Below are 24,606 nucleotides of genomic sequence, written 5' to 3' on the forward strand. Positions count from 1 at the left end.
GTGCAAGGTTCCTACTTACCCATATGCAGCAAGACAAAAAAGTGCAAGTTCCTACTTACCCACATGCAGTGAGACAAAAAGCGAAAGTTCCTACTTTCCCGCATGCAGTAAGACAAAGAGTGCAAGTTCCTATTTACCCACATGCAGCAGGGCAAAGAGTGCAAGGTTCCTACTTACCCACATGCAGCAAGACAAAATGTGCAAGTTACTACTTATCCACATGCAGCAAGATAAAGAGTGCAAGTTCCTACTTACCCACATGCAGCAAGACAAAGAGTGCAGGTTTCTACTTGCCCACATGCAGCAAGACAAAAAGTGCAAGTTCCTATTTTCTCACATGCAGCAAGACAAAGAGTGCAAGTTCGTACTTACCAACATGCAGCAAGATAAAGAGTGCAAGTTCCTATTTACCCACATGCAGCAAGGCAAAAAGTGCAAGTTCCTACAAACCCACATGCAGCAAGACTAAAAGTGCAAGTTTCTATTCACCCACATGCAGCAAGACAAAGAGCGCAAGTTCCTACTTACCCACATGCAGCAAGACAAAGAGTGCAAGTTCCTACTTACCCACATGCAGCAAGACAAAGAGTGCAAGTTCCTACTTACCCACATGCAGCAAGACAAAAAGTGTAAGTTCCTCCTTACTCACATGCAGCAAGACAAAGAGTGCAAGTTCCTACTTACCCACATGCAGCAAGACAAAGAGTGCAAGTTCCTACTTACCCACATGCAGCAAGACAAAGAGTGCAAGTTCTTACTTACCCACATGCAGCAAGACAAAGAGTGCAAGTTCCTACTTACCCACATGCAGCAAGACAAAGAGTGCAAGTTCCTACTTACCCAAATGCAGCAAGACAAAGAGTGCAAGTTCCTACTTACCCACATGCAGCAAGACAAAGAGTGCAAGTTCTTACTTACCGACATGCAGCAAGACAAAGAGTGCAATCCTCTTGTGGAGATTGCAGTGCTCGACCGCTACAGCCATCATGAGTCCGCCTAAGAACAGGAGGTTGGTATCCTTCAGGTATACGACGGTCACGACCTTCGTTCCAAGGACTCCTAGGATAGGGAAGGCGAACACTGGGATCAGGGATGTTACTGCCAAGGGAAGGATCTCCGCTATCCAGTAGGTTGCCATTATGAGGATCACATAGGCACATCGGAATTCCTGCAAAAAGGTTAGAAAACTGGAAGTAGTCAAAGTATGACCAAGTTGAGGCTTGATCTTCCTAATCAGGTAGTTGATTTTAAAAGTTCAAACTTGCAGCGAATGTTTTTATGTTGAACAGGTTGACAAAGTCTATGTTTATAATTTATTCATCAAAGAGTTATTTTATTGTTGTTACTGTCCTTAAAATATTTCATTTTATTTGTTCATTACTTTTCTCTTGTAGTTTATTTATTTCTTTGTTTCCTTTTCACACTGGGCTATTTTCCCTGTTGGAACCCTTGGGTACATAGTATTCTGCTTTTCCAACCAGGGTTGTAGCTTAGCTAATAATAATAATAATAATAATAATAATAATAATAATAATAATAATAATAATAACTTTAATTGAGATGTAATTCTTATACCTTAAGCGATATTTTCTTAATGTCTGTTGGGATAAATAGTTCTAAGCTGATCATTTCAATTAAAAACATTATTATTATTATTATTATTATCATTATTATTATTAAATGCTAAGCTACAACCCTAGTTGGAAAAACAGGATGCTATAAGCAAAGGGGCCACAACAGGGCAAATAGCCCAGTGAGGAAAGGAAACAAGGAAAAATAAAATATCCTAAGAACAGTGACAACATTAAAATAAATATTTCCTATATAAACTATAAAAACTTTAACAGAACAAGAGGAAGAGAAATTAGATAGAATAGTGTGCCCGAGTGTACCCTCAAGCAAGAGAACTCTAACCCAAGACAGTGGAAGACCATGGTACAGAGGTTATGGCACTACCCAAGGCTAAAGATGTATGTTAAAGCACGATTGGTAATGCCTGAAAGTAATCAAATTCCTCATAAAATGTGATTTGTGTAATGTTGCAGGAATCCATACAAAATGAACATTTGAAATTTTATAAACTGCTCCATTCTGCAATGAATTATAGCAGAGGACGTATGTTTTATTACATCAATTATAACAAAGAGGGTAATCATATTTTCGATATTTCATCGAAATGTAATAAAAAAGGTAATTTTCACATGAAGATTACATCGAATTGTTACAAAGTTTACATCAACTACATCAAAGAAAGCAATCTTAAATCGACATTTCATCAAAATGTAACAAAAAAAGGTAATTTTCACACGAAGATTACATCGAATTGTTACAAAGTTTACATCAACTATATCAAAGAAAGCAATCTTATAATCGACATTTCATCAAAATGTAACAAAAAAGGCAATTTTCACACGAAGATTACATCGAATTGTTACAAAGTTTACATCAACTATAACAAAAAAGGTAATCTTATAATCGAAATTTCATCAAAATGTAACAAAAAAAGGTCATTTTCACATTAAGATTACATCGAATTGTTACAAAGTTTACATCAACTATATCAAAGAAGGTAATCTTATAATCGACATTTCATCAAAATGTAACAAAAAAGGTAATTTTCACACGAAGATTACATCAAATTGTTACAGTTTACAACAACTATATCAAAGAAAGAAATCTTATAATCGACATCTCATCAAAATGTAACATAAAAGGTATTTTTCACACGAAGATTACATCAAATTTTTAAAAAAATGAATAAATAAAACATGTATTTGAAATCTAAGCAATTACTCACGGCTGTCTGTCCTATGATAATTACAGGTGAGAAAATCAAAGGCGTTGTTACCAACGCAATGGACCGCCAGTGTCGACCGAGGTGTCTTACGTAAGACACCAGTTCAAATTGCATGCTCATGTCTGCAAGAGAAAAAAAGAAAAAGGAATTGTCAAGCATCTTTTAGCGGTGAAAAGCTATTTACTTTAATTTGTATGTCAGAAAATGAAATGACTAAAATACACTCAGGAATATATATATATATATATATATACATATATATATATATATATATATATATATATATATATATATATATGCTGCTAAGCAATCTTTATGAAGGCAACAACTTGCCACCTGGCTAGTACAGTGGTAACGTGTTTGCCTAGCATTTGCATGGTAGCAGATCGATCCCAGCCCGGGACAGTGAGTTTAAGCTGTTTACAGGGGAGGCCACTGCTGCAGTTGGGCACCACAGTGAGGGGGGGGGGGTCGCTTCCCCGGCTGACGTTCTGGTGAGCGTCTATTCTGATGAAACCTGAACTGAAACCAAACACCTTTATTGATCAACTCAATGTTTATTTACCTTCAACTAAATCAAGCGACAGAAATATCCTCTATTATTATTATTATTATTATTATTATTATTATTATTATTATTATTATTATTTTTATTAGCTAAGCTACTACCCTAGTTGGAAAAGCAAGATGCTATAAGCCTGAGGGCTCCAACAGGGAAAAATAGCCCAGTGAGGAAAGGAAATAAGGAAATACATCAACGATATGAGAAATAATAACCAATTATCAAATTATTATTATTATTATTATTATTATTATTATTACTTGTAAGCTACAACCCTAGTTGGAAAAGCCGGATGCTATAAGCCTAGGGGCTCCAAGAGGGAAAATAGCCCAGTGAGGAAAGGAAACAAGGGAAAAAATTAAATATTTTAAGAACAGTAACCACATTAAAAAGAATATTTCCCATATGAATTATAAAAACTTTAACAAAACAAAAGGAAGAGAGATAAGATAGAATAGCGTGCCCGAGTGTACCCTCAAGCAAGAGAACTCTAACCCAAGACAGTGGAAGACCATGGTACATAGGTTATGGCACTACCCAAGACTAGAGAACAATGGTTTGATTTTGGAGTTCACTTCTCCTAGAAGAGCTGCCTACCATAGCTAAAGAGTCTCTTCTACCCTTACCAAGAGGAAAGTGGCCACTGAGCAAATATAGTGCAGTAGTTAACCCCTTGAGAGAAGAAGAAATGTTTAGTAATCTCAGTGTTGTCAGATGTATGATGACAGAGGAGAATATGTAAAGAATAGGCCAGACTATTCGGTGTATGTGAAGGCAAACGGAAAATGAACCGTAAGCAGAAAGAATGATCCAATGTAGTACTGCCTGGTCAGTCAAAGGACCCCATAACTCTCTAGCGGTAGTATCTAAACGGGTGGCTGACGCCTTGGCCAACCTACTAGAGGTGCCTTTGTAAAGGCTATGCCTCACCCCAGAACCTGAACCTGAACCTACAAAATAAAAATGAAAGGTTTTGGATCTCATGACAAAGCTAGAGGAAAAGTATTAACAAAAAACTCCTAGCAGGTAACGTGATATGATTATAGCTTCAATTATTCTGTGGAGTTCTCGAAGAACACGCATAAAATAAACAGTCTCTGGTGTGACATTGCCCTGTTATATATCAGCGCGAAGATAGAAGTTATGCTGCTGCTGCTACGTGTCTTAGATTGACGTCATAGATGTATAGAAACGAAGTGAGGGAATTAAAACCTTCGACTTTGCTATGCGTCAATGACCTTAGATGTCAGGATGCCAGAAAACTCCAAACCAGTCGATCAGTCAACTTTGCTATCTATTCATAAAAAAGGTGATTTCCTATCTTCGGTTATTATTATTGTTATTATTATTATTATTTTCATTTCTATTATTATTATCATGATCATCATGATCATGATCACATCATTATTATTATTATTATTATTATTATTATTATTATTATTATTATTATTATTATTATTATTATTATTATTAATCAAGATGACTTTCAGCCATCAATAATTTTAGGAAATGTTACAAAAAATAATAGGAAAATTGTTTAAAAACGTTCGACATGAAAACAAATAGATCAAACGGAACTGATGAAAAATAAAAGCCAGAAATGTTTGAGGATAACAGTGAAGAATGTAATCTCTTACTGGGATTTATTCATAAAATTACTCTTATAATTTTCATTCTTTAGTTTTGAGTAATGATATTCATGATTCAGAAGCAAGAGTCCGTGCTGGTATAGATCCTAAATAAACCTGTGACTACTACTGCTACTGTTAGGCCATTTTTTAGGGAACTGGGGGGTGGGGGGGGGGGGCACTCAATAGAACGCATGCCTTCGCCGCGGCAGCTTATTTCTCGACCTTTTGCTCGACCCTGACCTTGACCTTTGACCTTAACATGTATTAATTGGCATGGATTTTCATATGCTCGAATATGAACCAAGTTTGAAGTCTCTGTGACAACGATATCCAAATGTATGGCTGATTTCAAGAATTGGACATTTTGCTTTGCCATGACCTTGACCTTTGACCTTTGGTCTTAACATGTATTAATTGCCGTGGATTTTTACATACTCAAACATGAACCAAGTTTGAAGTCTCTGTGACAACGATGTCCAAACTAATGGCTGATTATGTGAATTGGACATTTTGCTTGACCATAACCTTGACCTTTGACCTTAACATGTATCAATTGGCGTGGATTTTCATATACTAAAGTACGAACTAAGTTTGAAGTCTCTGTGACAACGATGTCCAAATGTATGGCTGATTACGTGAATTGGACATTTTGCTTTGCCATGACCTTGACCTTTGATCTTAACATGTATTAATTGTCATGGATTTTTATACACTTAAATATGAATCAAGTTTGAAGTCTGTGAGAGCGATGTCCAAACTTATGGCAGATTAGGTAAATGGATCATTTTGCTTGACCTTGACCTTTGACCTTTCAATCAATTGGCGTGGACTTTTATACACTCATATATGAACCAAGTTTTGAGGTCTCTGTGATAACGATGTCCAAACTTATGGTTGATCACGTGAATTGGACATTTTGCTTGACCGTGACCTTGACCTCTCAAAATTGAATAACTTCCAGATTTTTATATAAAAATTAATCCCTGCAAGTTTCATAACTCTACGATTAAAATAGTGGCCAGGAAACTGTTCACAAACAAACACACGCACATTACAAGCAAACAAACTGGGGCGAAAACGTAACCTCCTTCCAACTTCGTTGGCAAAGGTAATAAAACAAAGAAGATACGTAAATAGCATAATCTATCAATCAAAGTTTAATTTATTTGACATTATCTAATTGTGGACTCGTTTACTTGAAAGTCATATATGATGATTTTTCAGTTATTAATAACCTTCCCAAAAAGTGTGATCTTTTGAGTAACTATATTTGAATAAAATGAAAACAAAAACTAACGAAAAACCTAAAGAAAAAGAGAAATGGAAAATATTTTTCAGTGACAGAAAAAAGACGGAATACATAATAGAATGAGATTAGAATCTGCAGAAATATTGAGGATATCAGATAAGAAGTAGTCTAAAGAACTTTTCAATTTTCTTCTATTGGATATCATTAATGTAGAATTTGATTTCTCGGAAATTAACTTGAGACGTTCGTCCTTATTTCACACAAATTTATCTTTTCGAGAACCTGTGTATGTTTTATGCTATAATTCAATTCAAACCTCACACTTATTTTCAGTCATTTTTTCTCTCTTCTGCCCCTTCCCTTCCAAAGGCTTCCTTTAAATCAACGAATTCTTATTAACATTATCTCAGACGTATTCCCAGTTTGTCTAATTTGGTGAAAAACATTTCACGATGAACTCCCGAATTGCTTCACTGTTTATATATAACAATTATTTCATGTTGAACTAACTGATAAATCCCAACGAAGCATCAATATCAATATCATTACCAAACAATTCTTCTTCTCTCAAGGGGTTAACTACTGCACTGTAATCGGTCAGTGGCTACTTTCCTCTTTGTAAGGGTAGAAGAGACTCTTTAGCTATGGTAAGTAGCTCTTCTAGGAGAAGGACACTCCGAAATCACACCATTGTTCTCTAGTCTTGGGTAGTGCCATAGCCTCTATACCATGGTTTTCCACTGTTTTGGGTTAGAGTTCTCTTGCTTGAGGGTATACTCAGGCACACTATTCTATCTAATTTCTCTTCCTCTTGTTTTGTTAAAGTTTTTATAATTTATATAGAAAATATCTATTTTAATGTAGTTACTATTTTATTTTTCCTTGTTTCCTTTCCTCACTGGGATATTTTCCCTGTTGGAGCCCCTGGGCTTATAGCATCCTGCTTTTCCAACTAGGGTTGCAGCTTAGCAAATAATTATAATAATAATAATAATAATAATAATAATAATAACATGTTTTTGAAGGTAGACTGCCTGAAGTGCATGGCTAACAAAGTTAGGTTTTGACATTTCATACACAACTCTCCTCTTAGATGAGTCTCTTCCTTTATATGAGAATTACCAGACAATTCTCTTTTGGGTTATTTACTTGGTTTATTGATGAATAAATGCGTAGATGGATGGCGATACAGTTTATATGGGGTATATATATATATATATATATATATATATATATGTGTGTGTGTGTGTGTGTGTGTTTATACATATATATATATATGTATATATATATATATATATATATATGTATATATATATATATATATATACCTGTGCTTATATATATATATATATATACATATATATATATATATATATATATATATACACAGTGTATATATGTATATGTATATATAATATCTATATATATACATATATATATATATATATATATATATATATATATATAACAACAACATCATCATCATCAACAACAACAACAACAGCAAATGCAGCCCTTTTGAGTCCACTGAAGGCCAAAGCCCTAATACATTCTTTATCCATGTTTGGGGCTTGGCCAGTTTTCATCACCCGCTAGTCAACTGCGGAATGATGTTGGTGGTAGACTTGTTTGATTACTCAAAGCAATTTATCAAATGTCAAAGGTCAGGGATAGTGAATAAACCATCACAAGCTTACCCTTCGATATTCTTGAAATGAGTCGAATAATCTAAGACTTGAAACTCTCTTGCTTGAGGGTACACTTGGGCACACTGTTCTATCTTATATCTTATTTCTCTTCTTCTTGTTTTGTTAAAGTTTTTATAGTTTATAAAGTGATATTTATTTTAATATTGTTACTGTTCTTAAAATATTTTGTTTTTCGTTGTTTCCTTTCCTCACTGAGCTGTTTTTCCCCGTTGGAGCCCCTGGGCTTGTAGCATCCTGCTTTTTCAACTAGGGTTATAGCTTGGCTGGTAATAATAATAATAATAACAATAATAATAATAATAATAATAATAATAATAATAATAATAACGGAATAACTTTTACCATGTTACCATTTTTCACTTTTTACCGCTAACTTCAAAAATTCAACTTTGCAGCGAATGTTTTTATGTTGAACAGGCTAACATAAGTCTTATGAAAGATCTATTCTAATATTGTTACTATTCTTAAAGTGTTTTAATTTAATTGTTCATTGCTTCTCTTGTAGTATATATAATTCCTCATTTTCTCTCCTTACTGGGCTATTTTCTATTTGTTGGAGCTCTTGGGCATATAGAATCCTACTGTTCCAACTAGGGTGTGGCTTAGCTAGTAGTAGTAGTAGTAGTAGTAGTAGTAGTAGTAGTAGTAATAATCAAATATGCGTTACTGAAGTATTCTTAGCAAGTTTTACCATCACCTCTATAAAAATGCCTTTCCCATCTTAGATTTAAGTAATCATACTATGCCTTAAAGCTTTTAAATATCTCTAAAATCTTAAACTTTCTACCCTCCCCCAAAGTTCAGTCTTACTATCTGTGGGTAGTGTTCTCTTGCTTGGGCGTACACTCGGGCACACTATTCTATCTACTTCTCTTCTTGTTATTCTAAAGTTTTTAAAGTTTATGTATGAAAGATTTGTTTTAATAATGCCATTGTTCTTAAACTTCTCTTGTAGTTTTTTCTTTCTTTCCTTTCCTCACTAGGCTATTTTCCCTGTTGGAGACCTTGGGCTTATAGCATCTTGCTTTTCCAACTAGAGTTGTGGCTTAACAAGTAATAATAATAATAATAATAATAATAATAATAATAATAATAATAATAAAAGGTAGATGAATTACTCTCAAACCAACAGTAATGGCACTTCTCTTGTAGTGTTTTCTTTATTTCCTTTCCTCACTAGGCCATTTTCCCTGTTGTAGACCCTGGGCTTATAGCATCTTGCTTTTCCAACTAGAGTTGTGGCTTAACAAGTAGTAATAATAATAATAATAATAATAATAATAATAATAATAATAATAATAAAAGGTAGGTGAATTACGAAACTAACATCAATGGTATTCTCCTTACGCTGATTGAGTTACCATTTGTCGTATCATCACAGAACAAAAGCCGAAGTAATACAATTAGCAAGAAATCTTAGCCCAGGAAAGATTGAAATACCTTAAAACGACTTACTTGCAATAGTTTCCAATGAATATAGGATCCTGGATCTGTATCTACCTGCCGTAAGTTCGAAGTCATGAAATCCTCACAGAACCAGCAAATTAAATGGTATCCTGCAGGAAGCCTGTCCCAGACTAAACAGCCAGCCTCCAATGTCCTCTGGCCAATTGCAGGGTTGCCAGGTTTTCTAAACGAAAAAAGGCCAACTTCTGATCACCTGCAGCATTAAAAGGCCAAAAATACAATATTTAAGGCCCACTATTTCCATGATATTACTTAAGGCCAACCAATTTCAAAAAGGCCAAATTTGAGTTTTTTTGGCCTGAAAAAGGCCAACCTGGCAACACTGCGGCCAAGTGAAGTGGTTCGTTTATGTGTTGTTTGTTGCAGCTTGATGGGTGGTCATGGTCATGCTGAATGCATTTTTAAGATAAGATTACATATCGGTTCTCTCTCTCTCTCTCTCTCTCTCTCTCTCTCTCTCTCTCTCTCTCTCTCTCTCTCTCTCTCTCTCTCTCTCACCGTAAAAAAGTAAAAGTTGCCAAATGATATTGCATATTAAGTCTTACCTAGAAATTTAGATTTTAGATTTTTCACATGAGACATTAACACTCTCTCTCTCTCTCTCTCTCTCTCTCTCTCTCTCTCTCTCTCTCTCTCTCTCTCTCTCTCTCTCAAAGTATATTTATTTGATAAATTCTGATATCAACGAGATACTGTTATACGCAGGAATTACTGGCACCCTTCCATACCCTTACTGAGCGGCGAGTCACCAAGCCGATAGTTTAGGGAGAGAAGGGTAGTAAGGGTGTGCCAGAGTGCACTTCCTCAGAGCGAGGTGTACCAGGAATTCCTGCGTCCAGCTGTACGTGAATATCAGTGACCAATATCAGTAGCTATTCAAGAAAAGTACATTATAAAAAAAGATTGAAAGTAAGAGGTTTTTAAAGGTCGCTCATGAATGGCAGAGGCAAGGGAAAGTGACATTGCCCTATCGAGTAGGACAATGCCCTTGAGACTGACCATATATACATATGATCAGCGCCCAAGCCCCCTCTCCATCCAAGCTAGGATCAAGGAGGGCCAGGTAATGGCTCCTGATGACTTAACAGATATATCTATAGGCTCCCCCAAACTCCCCATCCTTAGCTCGCAAGGATGTTGAGGTTCCAGCAACCCAAGAAACTACCGAGTTTGAGCGGGATTAGAACCCCATTCTGGCATTTAACAGTCACGGACGTTACCACATCGGCCTTACTGGAAAGTTAAATATATTCATCAGGACTTGTACCACCCGTGTGTCACACGAAAGTACATAGTAACGACATTTCTCCTTTTTGTATATATTATCCTTTGTATCTTCGCTCTCCCCTCGCACTGACAGCAACTTGCATTAACCTGACAGCCTACTTCATTTTTAACTGTTAACAGATAATTTAACATGGTATTTCTTGTCAAACGGGCAACCGGTTCTGTTAACAGTTAACAATGAAGTAGGCAGACAGGTTAATTAAAGTCACTGTCAGTGCGAGAAGAGAGCGAAGATACAAAGGATAATATATATATATATATATATATATATATATATATATATATATATATATATATATACATATATATATGTATATGTATATATATATATATATATATACATATATATATATAGATAGATAGATAGATAGATATATATATATATATATATATATATATATATATATCTATATATATACTGTATATATATATATATATATATATATATATATATATATATATATATATAAAGGAGAAATGTCGTTACTATGTACGCTAGTGTGACACACGGGTGGTACAGATTTACTAAAACAAAATAAACTTGAAGTAATTAGGGGTACCACAGGAGTTAGAAAACTCTCAGATAAGATCCAAGAAAGTAGACTGAGGTGGTACGGTCATGTCATGAGTAGAGATGAACAGTATATTGGGAGGAGAGTGATGTAAATGGAGGTAAATGGAACGAGAAGGAGAGGGAGACCAAAGAGAAGGTGGGTGGACTGTATAAAATATGACCTTCGATCAAAGGGATTAACCGGTGATGAGGTGTGGGACGGAGGTAGATGGAGAAAGCTGACCAGAAACATCGACCCCACATAGAAGTGGGAAAAGAAGAAGAAGAAGAAGAAGAAAAAGAAGAAGAAGAAACTTGTTATTGTATGGAGGGCTGAAAATAAACAAGGTTAGATTAAGGTTTCTTGAATTCCGATAAAAGATAGTTCAAGGGTAGTATCTCTGACCATGGCATGAGCACCAGAATATATGAAGTCTTTACGACGTGTTAAGACTTAATGAGCGATATACTTTGTCTACTTGCACTTTGAGAGAGAGAGAGAGAGAGAGAGAGAGAGAGAGAGAGAGAGAGAGAGAGAGAGAGAGAGAGAGAGAGAGAGGGGGGGGGGGAGTGTCACATGTGAAAAATCTCAAATTTAAATTTCGAGGTAAGACTTAATATGCAATATCCTTTGGCAACTTTTATTTTTTACGTTGAGAGAGAGAGAGAGAGAGAGAGAGAGAGAGAGAGAGAGAGAGAGAGAGAGAGAGAGAGAGAGAGAGAGAGAGAGAGAGAAGGGGATTGTCGCATGTAAAAATCCGAAATTTAAATTTCGAGATACTTTTCAAAACATCACTAAAAGTTTAATTAGGAAATTTGTTGAGAGAGAGAGAGAGAGAGAGAGAGAGAGAGAGAGAGAGAGAGAGAGAGAGAGAGAGAGAGAGAGAGAGAGAGAGAGAGAGAGAGAGAATTTCCTCACATGTTAAAAATTAAAAATTTAAATTTCGAGATACTTTTTCAAAACATCACTAAAAGTTTAATTATTAAAAATTGCTGAGAGAGAGAGAGAGAGAGAGAGAGAGAGAGAGAGAGAGAGAGAGAGAGAGAGAGAGAGAGAGAGAGAGAGAGAGATTTTTTAAAACATCAATGGAAGTTCATTTATAAAAAAAAAAATTATCATGGATTATAAGGGCCATGTCTCAACACTTATAAAGTGACCACCGACTGTAAGTGCAAATCCATCATTTTAATACTTCAATATCTCATTATAACAAGTGGACATTACATATCACTGTCTTATTATCATAGGTCATACGATATTATTATTTAGCTATAAAAAGTTATATAAAATCTAATTTATCATTAAAATGGATATTTAATTTATAATTAAAAAAATCTGGGCATTAAATACCGCCATCTCATTATATGAAGTGATGAAAATATATTATAATCATAAAATTACTTAAAATGGTCATAAAAATTAAATAATTAAAAAACAAAAAAACGTATCAGAAGATCTCAGTCTCACTAATAAAATGGGTAAAACATTCCTTTATTATCACTAATAAAAATGGGTAAAACTTCCCTTTATTATCACTATTAAAAATGGGCAAAACTTCCCTTTATTATCACTAATAAAAATGGGTAAAACTTTCTTTAATTGTCACTAATAAAAATGGGCAAAAATTCCTTTTATTATCGCTAATAAAAAGGGTAAAACTCCCCTTTATTATCATTAATAAAAATGGGTAAAAATTCCCTTTATTATCACTAATAAAATGGGTAAAACTCCCCTTTATTATCACTAATAAAAATGGGTAAAACTTTCCTTAATTGTCACTAATAAAAATGGGTAAAACTCTCCTTTATTATCACTAATAAAATGGGTAAAACTTTCCTTAATTATCGCTAATAAAAATGTGTAAACTTCTCTTAATCATCGCTAATCAAAATGGGTAAAACTTCCCTTTATTATCACCAATAAAAATGTGTAAAACTTCCCTTTATTAACACTAATAAAAATGGGTAAAACTTCCCTTTATTAACGCTAATAAAATGGGTAAAACTTCCCTTAATTATGGCTAATAAAAATGGGTAAACTTCCCTTAATTATCCCTAATAAAACTGGGTAAAACTTTCCTTTATCATCACTAATAAAAAAGGGTAAAACTTCCTTTTATTAACACTAATAAAGATGGGTAAAACTTTCCTTTATTATCACTAATAAAAATGGGTAAAACTTCCTTTTATTAACACTAATATAATGGGTAAAACGTCCCTTAATTATGGTTAATAAAAATGGCTAAAACTTTCCTTTATTATCACTAATAAAATGGGTAAAACTTCCCTTTCTTATCACTAATAAAAATTGGTAAATCTTGCCTTTATTTTCACTAATGAAAATGGGTAAAACTTACCTTTACTATCACCAATAAAAATGGGTAAATCTTGCCTTTATTTTCACTAATAAAAATTGGTAAAACTTCTTTATCATCACTAATAAAAATTGTTAAATCTTGCCTTTATTTTCATTATAAAAATGGGTAAAACTTCCCTTTATAATCACAAATGAAAATTGGTAAAACTTCCCTTTATTATCACTAATAAAAATGTGAAAAACTTCCCTTTATTTTTATTATAAAAATGGGTAAAACTTCCCTTTACTTTCACTAATGAAAATAGGTAAAACCTGCCTTTATTTTCACTAATAAAAATGGGTAAAACTTCGCTTTATTATCACTAATAAAAATTTTTAAATCTTGCCTTTATTTTCACTAATAAAAATGGGTAAAAGTTCCCTTTATAATCCCTAATAAAAATTGGTAAAACTTCCCTTTATTTTCACTAATAAAAATGGGTAAAATTTCCTTTTATTTTCACTAATAAAAATGGGTAAACTTCCCTTAATTATCCCTAATAAAAATGGGTAAAACTTCCCTTTATAATCACTAATAAAAATTGGTAAAACTTTCCTTTATTTTCACTAATAAAAATGGGTAAAACTTCCCCTTATTATCATTAATAAAAATTGTTAAAACTTCCCTTTATTTTCACTAATAAAAATGGGTAAAAATTCCCTTTATTTCACTAATAAAAATGGGTAAAACTTCCCTTCATTATCACCAATAAAAATGAGTAAAACTTTCCTTTATTAACACTAATAAAACAGGTTAAACTTCCCTTAATTCTGGCTAATAAAAATGGGTAAAACTTCCCTTTACTATCACTAATAAAAATGGGTAAAGCTTCCTTTTATTAACACTAATATAATGGGTAAAACGTCCCTTAATTATGGCTAATAAAAATGGGTAAAAAATCTCTTTATTTTCACTAATAAAAATGGGTAAAACTTCCCTTTATTTTCACCAATAAAAATGGGTAAAGCTTTCCTTAATTATCACTAATAAAAATGGGTCAAACTTCCCTTTATTATCACCAATAAAAATGTGTAAATCTTTCCTTTATTAACACTAATAAAATGGGCAAAACTTCCCTTAATTATGGCTAATAAAAATGGGTAAAACTTCCCTTTATTATCACTAATAAAAATTGGTAAAACTTCCCTTTATTTTCGCTTATAAAAATGGGTAAAATTTTCCTTTATTATCACCAATAGAAATGGGTGAATCTTCCCTTTATTAACCATAATAAAATGAGTAAGACTTCCCTTAATTATGGCTAATAAAAATGGGTATAACTTCCCTTCATCATCACTAATAAAATGGGTAAAACTTTCCTTAATCATCGCTAATAAAAATTGGGAAATTTCCCTTAATTATCACTAAAAAAAATGGGTAAAAGTTCCCTTTATTATAACAAACTGTACCATGTTATTTAGGAAAAAGTGTTTAAAGATTTTAAAGGTCGATCATGAATGGCAGAGGCAAGGGACAGTGACAATGCCCTAGAGACTGATCATATATATATATATATATATATATATATATATATATATATATATATATATATATATACATGTATATACACAGTATATATATATAAATATATTTATATATATATATATATATATATATATATATATATATATATATATATGGTAAGCATTTAAGCCCTCCTCACCGAAGCTAGGACCAAGGAGGGCCAGACAATGGTTGGTGATGACTCAACAGGTAGAACTACAGACTCCCCCCTAAGCACCCAATCCTTAGCTCACAAGGATGGTGAGGTTGCAGACACTATAAGAAACTATCGAACGTGAGCGGGTTTCGAACCCCAGTCTAGCAGATCGACAAGCAGGAATTATTTGGTGATAACAACAGTTAGATAGATAGATAGATAGATAGTTCAAAGATATAAAAACCGAAATATGAAATTGTTATCGAATTTCATGGCAAAATTACCAGTTCTTTCCTTACTTTATTACAAGGCTCAGAGTTCTTGCATTACAGACTATGAAATTTATCTAAATTCGGACACGTGAACAGACTGTATCGATTTCGTCAACAGCCAAAAAGAATTGTCTGATTTCTCTTGTTCCAAGCCATGCGAGTAAGCCATTAACGTCCAAGGCACTACGGAAAAATGCTCCGTGTAACTGGTTGTTGAAGTAACTTATGACTATGAGAACATGACCTGCTGTGACGTATTGAACGTTTCATTCCGCTCTCAGCTCAGAAAAAAGGGAAAATTAAGACAGGTTGTTTTTCTTAGTAAGAAAAAAAATCTTTTTGAAAATATTTTTTTTATTAGAATGAAAAAAATAAGGATATCAGTAACTTAAGTTAAGAGACGAGTCTGACAAACTGATATAAAAAGGGTAAAGGCATAAAGGTTTAAAGTCTGCTCATGAATGGCAGAGGCAAGGGACAGTGGCAATGCCCTAGCTAGTAAGGAAAAAAAAATCTTTTTGAAAAGATTTTTTATCAGAATAAAAAAATAAGGATATTAGTAACTTAAGTAAATAGACGAGCCTGTCAAACTGATATAAAGAGGGTAAAGGCATAAAGGTTTAAGGTCAGCTCATGAATGGCAGAGGCAAGAGACAGTGGTGATGCCCTAGCTAACAGGATAATCCCCTAGAGACTGATCATATATACATATGATCATCGCTAAAGCCCCTCTCTATCCAAGCTAGGACAAGGGAGTGCCAGGTAATGGCTAATACTGACTCAGCAGGTAGACCTATAGGCTCCCCCAAATCCTCCATTAGCTCACAAGGATGGTGAGGTTGCAGAGAAACTATCGAACCCTAGAGGGTTTCGAACACCAGTCTAGCAGATCGCCAGGCAAGGACGTTTTCAGTAGGTTACCACAACCCTATAGACTTATGATGCAGTGCTTAAAAGGGTATCCTATATCTCCTTGGGTGAATGAAAAGTCAAGAGAGTATAAAGGTACCGTTGAAAAAGAAGGTTTCAGAAAGGAACCATAAATTTGATGAAAACGAATGAGTTTGGTAGGAAAGAGGGAAGAAGAACATATGGGGAGAAAATAGATGAAAAATGGGTCAAAAGAAAAGTTTAGGAAGAACGAAAATTTCAAGTAGTGTGCCTACAGTTATAAAAAAGTAAGGACGACATAATATAGAAGAAGGTGACATTTAACTTGAGTACATATGGAAATTAGTCATAGTATGACAATGAAACAATATCCAATAGATTTAGTAGATTTGAGAACAAAGCCCTCAGAAGGATATTGGGAGTTAAATGGCAGGACAGGATTAGAAATGAAACTATAAAAGATTACTCGAGTGCCATATGTGGATGAGATCATGATGAGGGGTAGATGGAGACGGTATGGGCACGCTCTTCGCACTCCCCAAGAGAAACTAGTTCACCAAACGTTCAGCTGGGCTCCACAAGGCACCAGAAGAGTTGGAAGACCCAGGCGTACATGGCTGAGGACCATGAAGCGCGAAGTAGAAGATGATGAATGGAGAAGTATAAAAGCTCATGAAAGAGACGACTGGCGAAATCTAACCGAGACCCTTTGCGTCAATAAGGATGAGAGGATGATGATGATGTAAGGCAACAATTTGAAGAGCAATTATAAAGTAAATGAAAATAGGGAGATATAATGGTTATCTATACTCATTTTTTATAACGAGGCGCATTTGCACTTACTCCCAGTGGTGCCCTTATAGCACGGAAAAGTTTTCTAGTAGCTGATTAGTTAGAATCATTTTGTCCAACCAATCAGCGATCAGGAAAGTTTTCCGAGCTAAAAGGGCACCCCAGCGAGTCAGTACAAATGCGCCTCATTAAAAAAAATTACTATAGTGGGTAAATCCAGAAATGTTCTTTAGAGGAAAAACTCAAAGGGGAGAGAGATGACAGAGACAAATAATGAGGTATAAGTTAATAAGAGCCTAGATGTTAGTTTAATTATTTCCATGTTTTCTTTCCTCACCGTGCCATTTTTCCATGTTGGAGCCCTTGGGCTTGTAGCATCCTGATTTTTCCAATTAGGGTTATTGCTTACATAATAATAATAATAATAATAATAATAATAATTATTATTATTATTATCATTATTATTATTATTATAATAATAATAATAATAATAATAATAATAATAATAATAATGATGATGATGATAATGATGATGGAATAATAATAATAATAATAATAATAATAATATAGATTCTATGCAAAGTAAATTTCTTCTCCGGCAAAGGCTTGAGCAAACAAAAGATGCATTGATTATAAAAAAAAGACATGAATGAGTGAACGGAGATAGTGTAGACTAAAGTAATTATAGCGGATGTCAAGAGGGTAATTTTGGCATAGAAGAAAAGAAAAACTAAAAAAAAATAGTGGTTTATAAGTAGCATGCTGACGTATGATAGTAATGCTGCAATTACCTGGCCGAGATATATGTGCATAGTGTGCGTAGTTGGAGGGTGGGTTCCAGATGATTTAGCGAGGGGAATAGATGCAATTTGTGAGAAATGTGACTGATATTAGAGGGGTATTACACTACTTAGAAGTAGTTAGGTGTGTGTATGGTAAGATTTTACTTTGGTAAGGAAGAATAACGTTGGTTGGTTCAGATGCGCCCCCACCCAAAAAAAAAAAAAAAAAACTTTGGTTGGTTAAAAAAAAAAATATTTGGTGGTTTAAAAAAAAAGGGGGGGGGGGGAGTATGGATCAAGTACTTGTTATGGAATAATTTTGTATGAAGTTTGTGAGGGAATTTGCCAGAGAACTCCAAATCAATCAATCAATCAATTGTGAGGGAATTAATAAACTCGTAACCATAACAGATATGAACGTGGAAAAGCTAAAGATACAATTGACAAATATGCAAAAAGGAAGTGTTGAAAAAACGTACTTAATTCCTTATGCAATATAATGTTTGAGAGTGATGGAAAATTTTATCTGATAAAATCCAAATTTGGGTAAAAAAAAATCATTTAGAGAGTGACTATTTTGGTGGAAATTTTAGGGCAACAGTGTGAAGAATTGTGTTCACAGGGCCTCTAAATATCCTTCCAAAATGAAGTGATAACAATCCAGGGAAATGGTAATTGTAAATGCAGCAGATATAAAAAAAGGTAAAATGACTCATGAACAGAATGAAGCGATATTTAAAGGTTTAAAGGCCGCTCATGAATGGCAGAGGCAAGGGACAGTGACGCTGCTTTATCAAGCAGGACAATGCCATGAAGACTAACCATATATTATATGATCAGCGCCCAAGCCCACTCTCCACTCAAACTAGGATCAAGGAGGGCCAGGCAATGGCTGCTGATGACTCAGCAGATAGAACTATGGGCTCCTCCCACCCACCATCCATAGCTCACAAAGATGGTGAGGTTGCAGCGACCAAAGAAAATAACGGGTTTGAGAGGGACTCGAACCCTAGTCTGGCGTTCACCAGTCAGGGACGTTACCACATCGGCCAACACAACCCTATTTGTAGATTATAGTGTGTTACTTGGTGTCAGTGAAAAAAAGGAGCAAATACTGATGAAATCATTTTAAAATAAATGAATGAAAAAAAAAAAAACATGAGTTGATGGAATCAATAGCAAGGTTATAGAGCATAATATAATATAGGAATATGGATGGGGCAAACATGTTGTCCTTACTGACTAGGGAAGTGGAGAACTTGATTCATACAAGAACTTAAGAGTTAGTGAGTTGTGTAACAGATGATGGGAGGCTGAAGTATTAGAGGCTTCAAAGAAAGCTCAGGAAAGAAGACTGAAATGGTTTGGTCATGTCATGAGAAAAGGAGATCAACATGTATGTAAAAGGGTTATGAACGCGGAGGTGAATCGCAGCAGGAGGGGAATGCCAAAGTTCAGAGGAAAGGTTATTGAATGACTTGAAGGAAAAGGGTCTCAGAGAATAAGATGGACAGGACAGAGGAAGATGGAGAAGGCTGATTAGAAAAGCTGAAGAAGAAGAAGAAGAAGAAGAAGAAGAAGAAGAAGAAGAAGAAGAAGATGGCAGGTTGAAAGAGGAGGCAAGTCCCAAACAAAAAAAACATTGAAGGCAGCAGGATCGCAGCGAAAGGCTTTCAAGAGAACATGGCTGTCTATGGAATCAAAAATTGTAATATATGAAGTGACTGTTGAGTCAATTCTCCTTTATTGAAGTGAGGTGTTGATATTGGATAATATTCAATGAATGCAGAATCTGAGAAGACTTCTTAATGTATTATAGGAATTTCTTTGATATCGATTAGCCTACAAGAGGAAAGATATGAGGAGCAAATTAATGAGAGAGAGAGAGAGAGAGAGAGAGAGAGAGAGAGAGAGAGAGAGAGATGAACTCATACAATAAAATTTAGATTAAGAGAAACAATGAGACTCCATTTAAATAATATGACAATAAGACACACCCACAGAGAGAGAGAGAGAGAGAGAGAGAGAGAGAGAGAGAGAGAGAGAGAGAGAGAGAGAGAGTTCCAGAAAATGAACTCAGCGATAAAATGAAGATTAAGCGAAAAACTGACACCATTCAAATAATGTGACAATAACAGAGAGAGAGAGAGAGAGAGAGAGAGAGAGAGAGAGAGAGAGAGAGAGAGAGAGAGTTACAGAAAATGAACTCTGCGATAAAATGAAGATCAAGCGAAAAAATGACACTCCATTCAAATAATGTGACAATAACACAGAGAGAGAGAGAGAGAGAGAGAGAGAGAGAGAGAGAGAGAGAGAGAGAGAGAGAGAGAGAGAGTTCCAGAAAATGAACTCTGCGATAAAATAAAGATCAAACGAAAAAATTACACTCCATTCAAATAATGTGACAATAACACAGAGAGAGAGAGAGAGAGAGAGAGAGAGAGAGAGAGAGAGAGAGATTACAGAAAATGAACTCTGCGATAAAATGAAGATCAAGCGAAAAAATGACACTCCATTCAAATAATGTGACAATAACAGAGAGAGAGAGAGAGAGAGAGAGAGAGAGAGAGAGAGAGAGAGAGAGAGAGAGAGAGAGAGAGAGAGGCAGGAAATCCAGGTAAAACCAGTGTCGCTCCGTGCTTTAAAGGAAGTGGATGTGTCTATTTACTTCTCAGTCCGCCCTCGAATATTCGCGACTATTAAACCCTACGAAACGACCGGAGAGCGTGGACAGGGGGTCACCTCACAAATCCCGTGGGGGTTGAAGCACCCCCTTCTGAGGAGGACCACCTCCCGCCGGAACATGCGAGCCCTGAGGACACTTAAGGGCAAAGATCTCACACGCAATAACGCTGTTTCATTAAGGGCACACGAATCCCGTCGGTTGCAATATTCGCTCTCAGTGATTATGGGGCTTATGCCACGAGTATTCTGCAGGAGGAGGACTGTGCGCAGGGAAATGGCATCTCTTTCCTTCCCGCATTCCGAGAGGCTTGTTGGTGCTTGATTGTGTGTTGCATAACTTTATCGTATTTTAAATTGCGAAGGGGGATAGTTTGTGTTGCAATTAACGAGCGCATATTGAATTGTCACGCTACCTGTGAGGCTTACGTAAGCGCTAGAGACAGTAACCGAATTTAATTTTTTTTATTGTGAAACAGTACCCCTTTTATGTGAATAAAACATGCGATTATTATTATTATCATTACTACTTGCTAAGCTACAACCCTAGTTGGAAAAGCAGGATGCTATAAGCCCAGGGGCTCCAACAGGGAAAATAGCCCAGTGAGGAAAGGAAAAAAGGAAAAATTAAATATTTTAAGAAGAGTAACATCAAAATAAGTATTGCCTATATTAACTACGTAAACTTTAACAAAACATGTAGAAGATAAATTAAATAGAACTAGAATATTGAAGCCAATATATTCATCAAATCGTACCGTACATCAACATTGGAACCTTGTCCCGTACATTCCCATTGGTACCTTATATCTAATTAATTGGTTATTTTGACATTAAGAGTGTTATGACGCATATTCACATTTTGTTTGCCTGTCTGCTTTAAATTACTGAAGAAAAAAAAATCATGTAATTTTTCTTTTGAATTCTAAATTCTGTAATTTCAATAATGCAATTAGATTTCAAGATTTCTCAAGATTTAGATAAACATTTAACTTGAATATTATTAATTGTAGATATTACCCCAAGAGAATAATGTTCATTTTCATTATTTATATTGTGACAAGGTAACTTTTAGATACTAACAGAGAGGCGAGGGGAATTCAAGTGAGCTTTATGCAACAGATAACGAGTTTATTATACAAGGAGTTAAGAGCAACAGTGTCGCAAAAATTGAAATAATATGAAACACGCGATGGCAGGCTTAAATACGTTTTTCTATTTTCAGAGCGAAAGAGAAAAAAAAAACAAGAGCATTACAAAAGTTCCTCAAATTACAAACTTACTAGGTTTCAAAAAGCTGATTGTAGGTTTTTTTTTTTTTTTTTTTTTTTTTTTTTTTTTTTTTTTTTTTTTGAGGATCCTATGCCTATGATTTCAATCTACAAAAGTCAAACAATAGTCGGATTTCATATGATATAGATATCAGGTTATCACAAATGTTATTTTACTTAATGTATTAAGGATATATTATTGTTTATTTAGTATCTCTTTATCTTATCTTTGTTACAGTATTTTCGGTTGGATTTGTGTTCGTATCTCCGAATGTTTGTAAGTCGAGGACCTTCTGTACTGTATACGAGCGTGTATGAAACACATACGGTACAATATAATTCAAGTACATCAATACATACCCACTTTCCCTGTTGCAGTCCTTAGGCTTATAGCATCCTGCTTTTCCAACTATAGTCAATTTATTTCAATGAGGCGCATTTGCACCGACTCGCAGCGGTGCCCTTTTAGCTCAGAAAAGTTTCCTGATCGCTGATTGGTTAGAATTATCTTGTTCAACGAATCAGCGATCAGGAAACTTTTCCGAGCTAAAAGGGCACCGCTGCGAGTCGCTTTTAGCTCAGAAAAGTTTCCTGATCGCTGATTGGTTAGAATTATCTTGTTCAACGAATCAGCGATCAGGAAACTTTTCCGAGCTAAAGGGGCACCGCTGCGAGTCGGTGCAAATCTGCCTCGCAAAAAAAAATTGACTATAGGGTTATAGCTTAGCAAGTAATACTAGTAATAGCAATAATACAGTGTGTCTCTCTGTGTTTGCAATGGAATGTGGATATCATGAGGCTCCACTTTACATGTGAAAAGTCACTGTTCCTTGATTAATGACCTTTCACGGAAGCGTGCGTGTGTAAGTGCGTGCGTGCGTGCGCGCGCTGCTTAAATAAACAAAATAAACTCGTTTTGTATTGCGTTCTCACTAGAATAACGCCCTAATGAGATTGGCATGATGTATGTAATCATATATTTGCATAAAATTAATTTCATGGAAAATTGAATTTAAGAAAAAAAGTATAATTTTTGGGTTATATTTCTATTTGAGTGATTAAGTGGTTAACATTATTCGTGTGGAATAGATGTGATTATATATTTATGTAGAAAGATTTAAATGGAAAATCATTCTTACAAAAAAAACAGAAGTAGTTTTGGGCAATATTCTCACGAAAAAGAATGAGTGCTTAATGTGATTCATGCGGAACGCAAACAAACATGCATATATGTATATATATATATATATATATATATATATATATATATATATATATATATATATATATATGTATGTATGTATATATATACATATATATACATATTATGTATATACATATATAAATATATATGTGCGTGTGTGTATGTATGTGTATATATGTGTATATATACATATATATGTATATATATATATATATATATATATGTATATATATATATATATATATATATATATGTATACGTGTATGTATATATATATATATATATATATATATATATATATATATATATATATATAACAACTTCAAATATATATACATATATATATATAATAAATTTACTTTAACAGAAAAAAGAAACTAGTACTGTATGTCAATAGAGGTTACAAATACTTAAAAAAAAACTCGCAAGCAATATATATTCATAACTATAAAAAGTATAAACAGAAAATAAATGGAAACTACCCCTCACAAAAAATTAAAGTTTGATACTTCACTTGAATGAATAAGTGCCTGCTAGGATTCCAATGGAATGTGTTTATAACTTGAAGAAAAAATGAAAAAAAAGCAATGAAACAAAAGATATATTTATACCTCATTTGACTTGTAGTGAATAACTATGTACTTTAGAACTGTAGTGATGATGTTTTGCATAGGAAAAATTACTTCATAATCATAAATGATAGAGAAGTTATTATTATTCATCAATTTTATTAAAGATAAAAATTACTTCATAATCATAAATGATAGAGAAATTATTATTATTTATCAATTTTATTAAAGATGAAAATGACTTCATAATCATAAATGATAGAGAAGTTATTATTATTTATCATTTCTATTAAAGATAAGATCTGCGTTATATACAGGAGGTGCGCCATACTGTTGTACAGTAGAGGGTTTACCGTATAGTGATCTTGAAATGTAACTTAAAATAGATACGAGACAAAATGAATAGTTTGGAGAAGAACTTGTGGTTTCTCTTGTTCTCTGTCAATGTTGTTAAGACATTGTATGGTGAGTTATATCATCTCATTATTTTAAATGTAATGAATAAACATATGAATAATTTTTGCTATATATACATTGTGAAAATGAAGAATACATATCACTAACACACGTGATTTCAATCAATGTAAATATCAACCACAATGGCCTTTAATAGTGAATTCTATCTTGGGAATATATATATATATATATATATATATATATATATATATATATATATAGCCTATATATATATATATATATATATATATATATATATATATATATCATTTATGGTAATAGCTTTTAGCTGGGCAGAGATTCGAACCCCTGCCTATTCAATCGAAAACCATGCCTGCGAGGACTCTACCATAAATGAATTCCAGTGGATATATATATATATATATATATATATATATCCACTGGAATTCATTTA

The 24,606-nt window shown here is 34.0% G+C and overlaps 2 protein-coding genes across 3 annotated transcripts in view; one reads left to right on the forward strand and one right to left on the reverse strand.

Annotated features, from left to right (window-relative positions):
• Positions 1-24,606, reverse strand: part of LOC137617328 (Na(+)/citrate cotransporter-like) — a 105,586-nt gene that overhangs the window by 19,231 nt on the left and 61,749 nt on the right. Inside the window, exons 1-3 of one of the 2 annotated variants that reach the window (XM_068347350.1) lie at positions 9,404-9,533; positions 2,798-2,919; positions 919-1,168 (exon numbers count right to left, since the gene is read on the reverse strand). In XM_068347350.1, coding sequence (XP_068203451.1) covers positions 919-1,168; positions 2,798-2,917 — 370 coding nt within the window. In that variant the 5' untranslated portion in view covers positions 2,918-2,919; positions 9,404-9,533. Of the gene's footprint in view, positions 1-918; positions 1,169-2,797; positions 2,920-9,403; positions 9,534-24,606 lie in introns of those variants that run through there. The other variant, XM_068347349.1, reaches the window with a different exon arrangement.
• LOC137617039 (zwei Ig domain protein zig-8-like) overlaps positions 23,980-24,606 on the forward strand; it is a 16,694-nt gene continuing 16,067 nt past the window's right edge. Inside the window, exon 1 of the mRNA XM_068346891.1 lies at positions 23,980-24,200. Coding sequence (XP_068202992.1) covers positions 24,134-24,200 — 67 coding nt within the window. The 5' untranslated portion in view covers positions 23,980-24,133. The remainder of the gene's footprint in view (positions 24,201-24,606) is intronic.

The sequence above is a fragment of the Palaemon carinicauda genome, chromosome 23 (genome assembly GCF_036898095.1).
Source record: "Palaemon carinicauda isolate YSFRI2023 chromosome 23, ASM3689809v2, whole genome shotgun sequence".
NCBI lineage: Eukaryota > Metazoa > Arthropoda > Malacostraca > Decapoda > Palaemonidae > Palaemon > Palaemon carinicauda.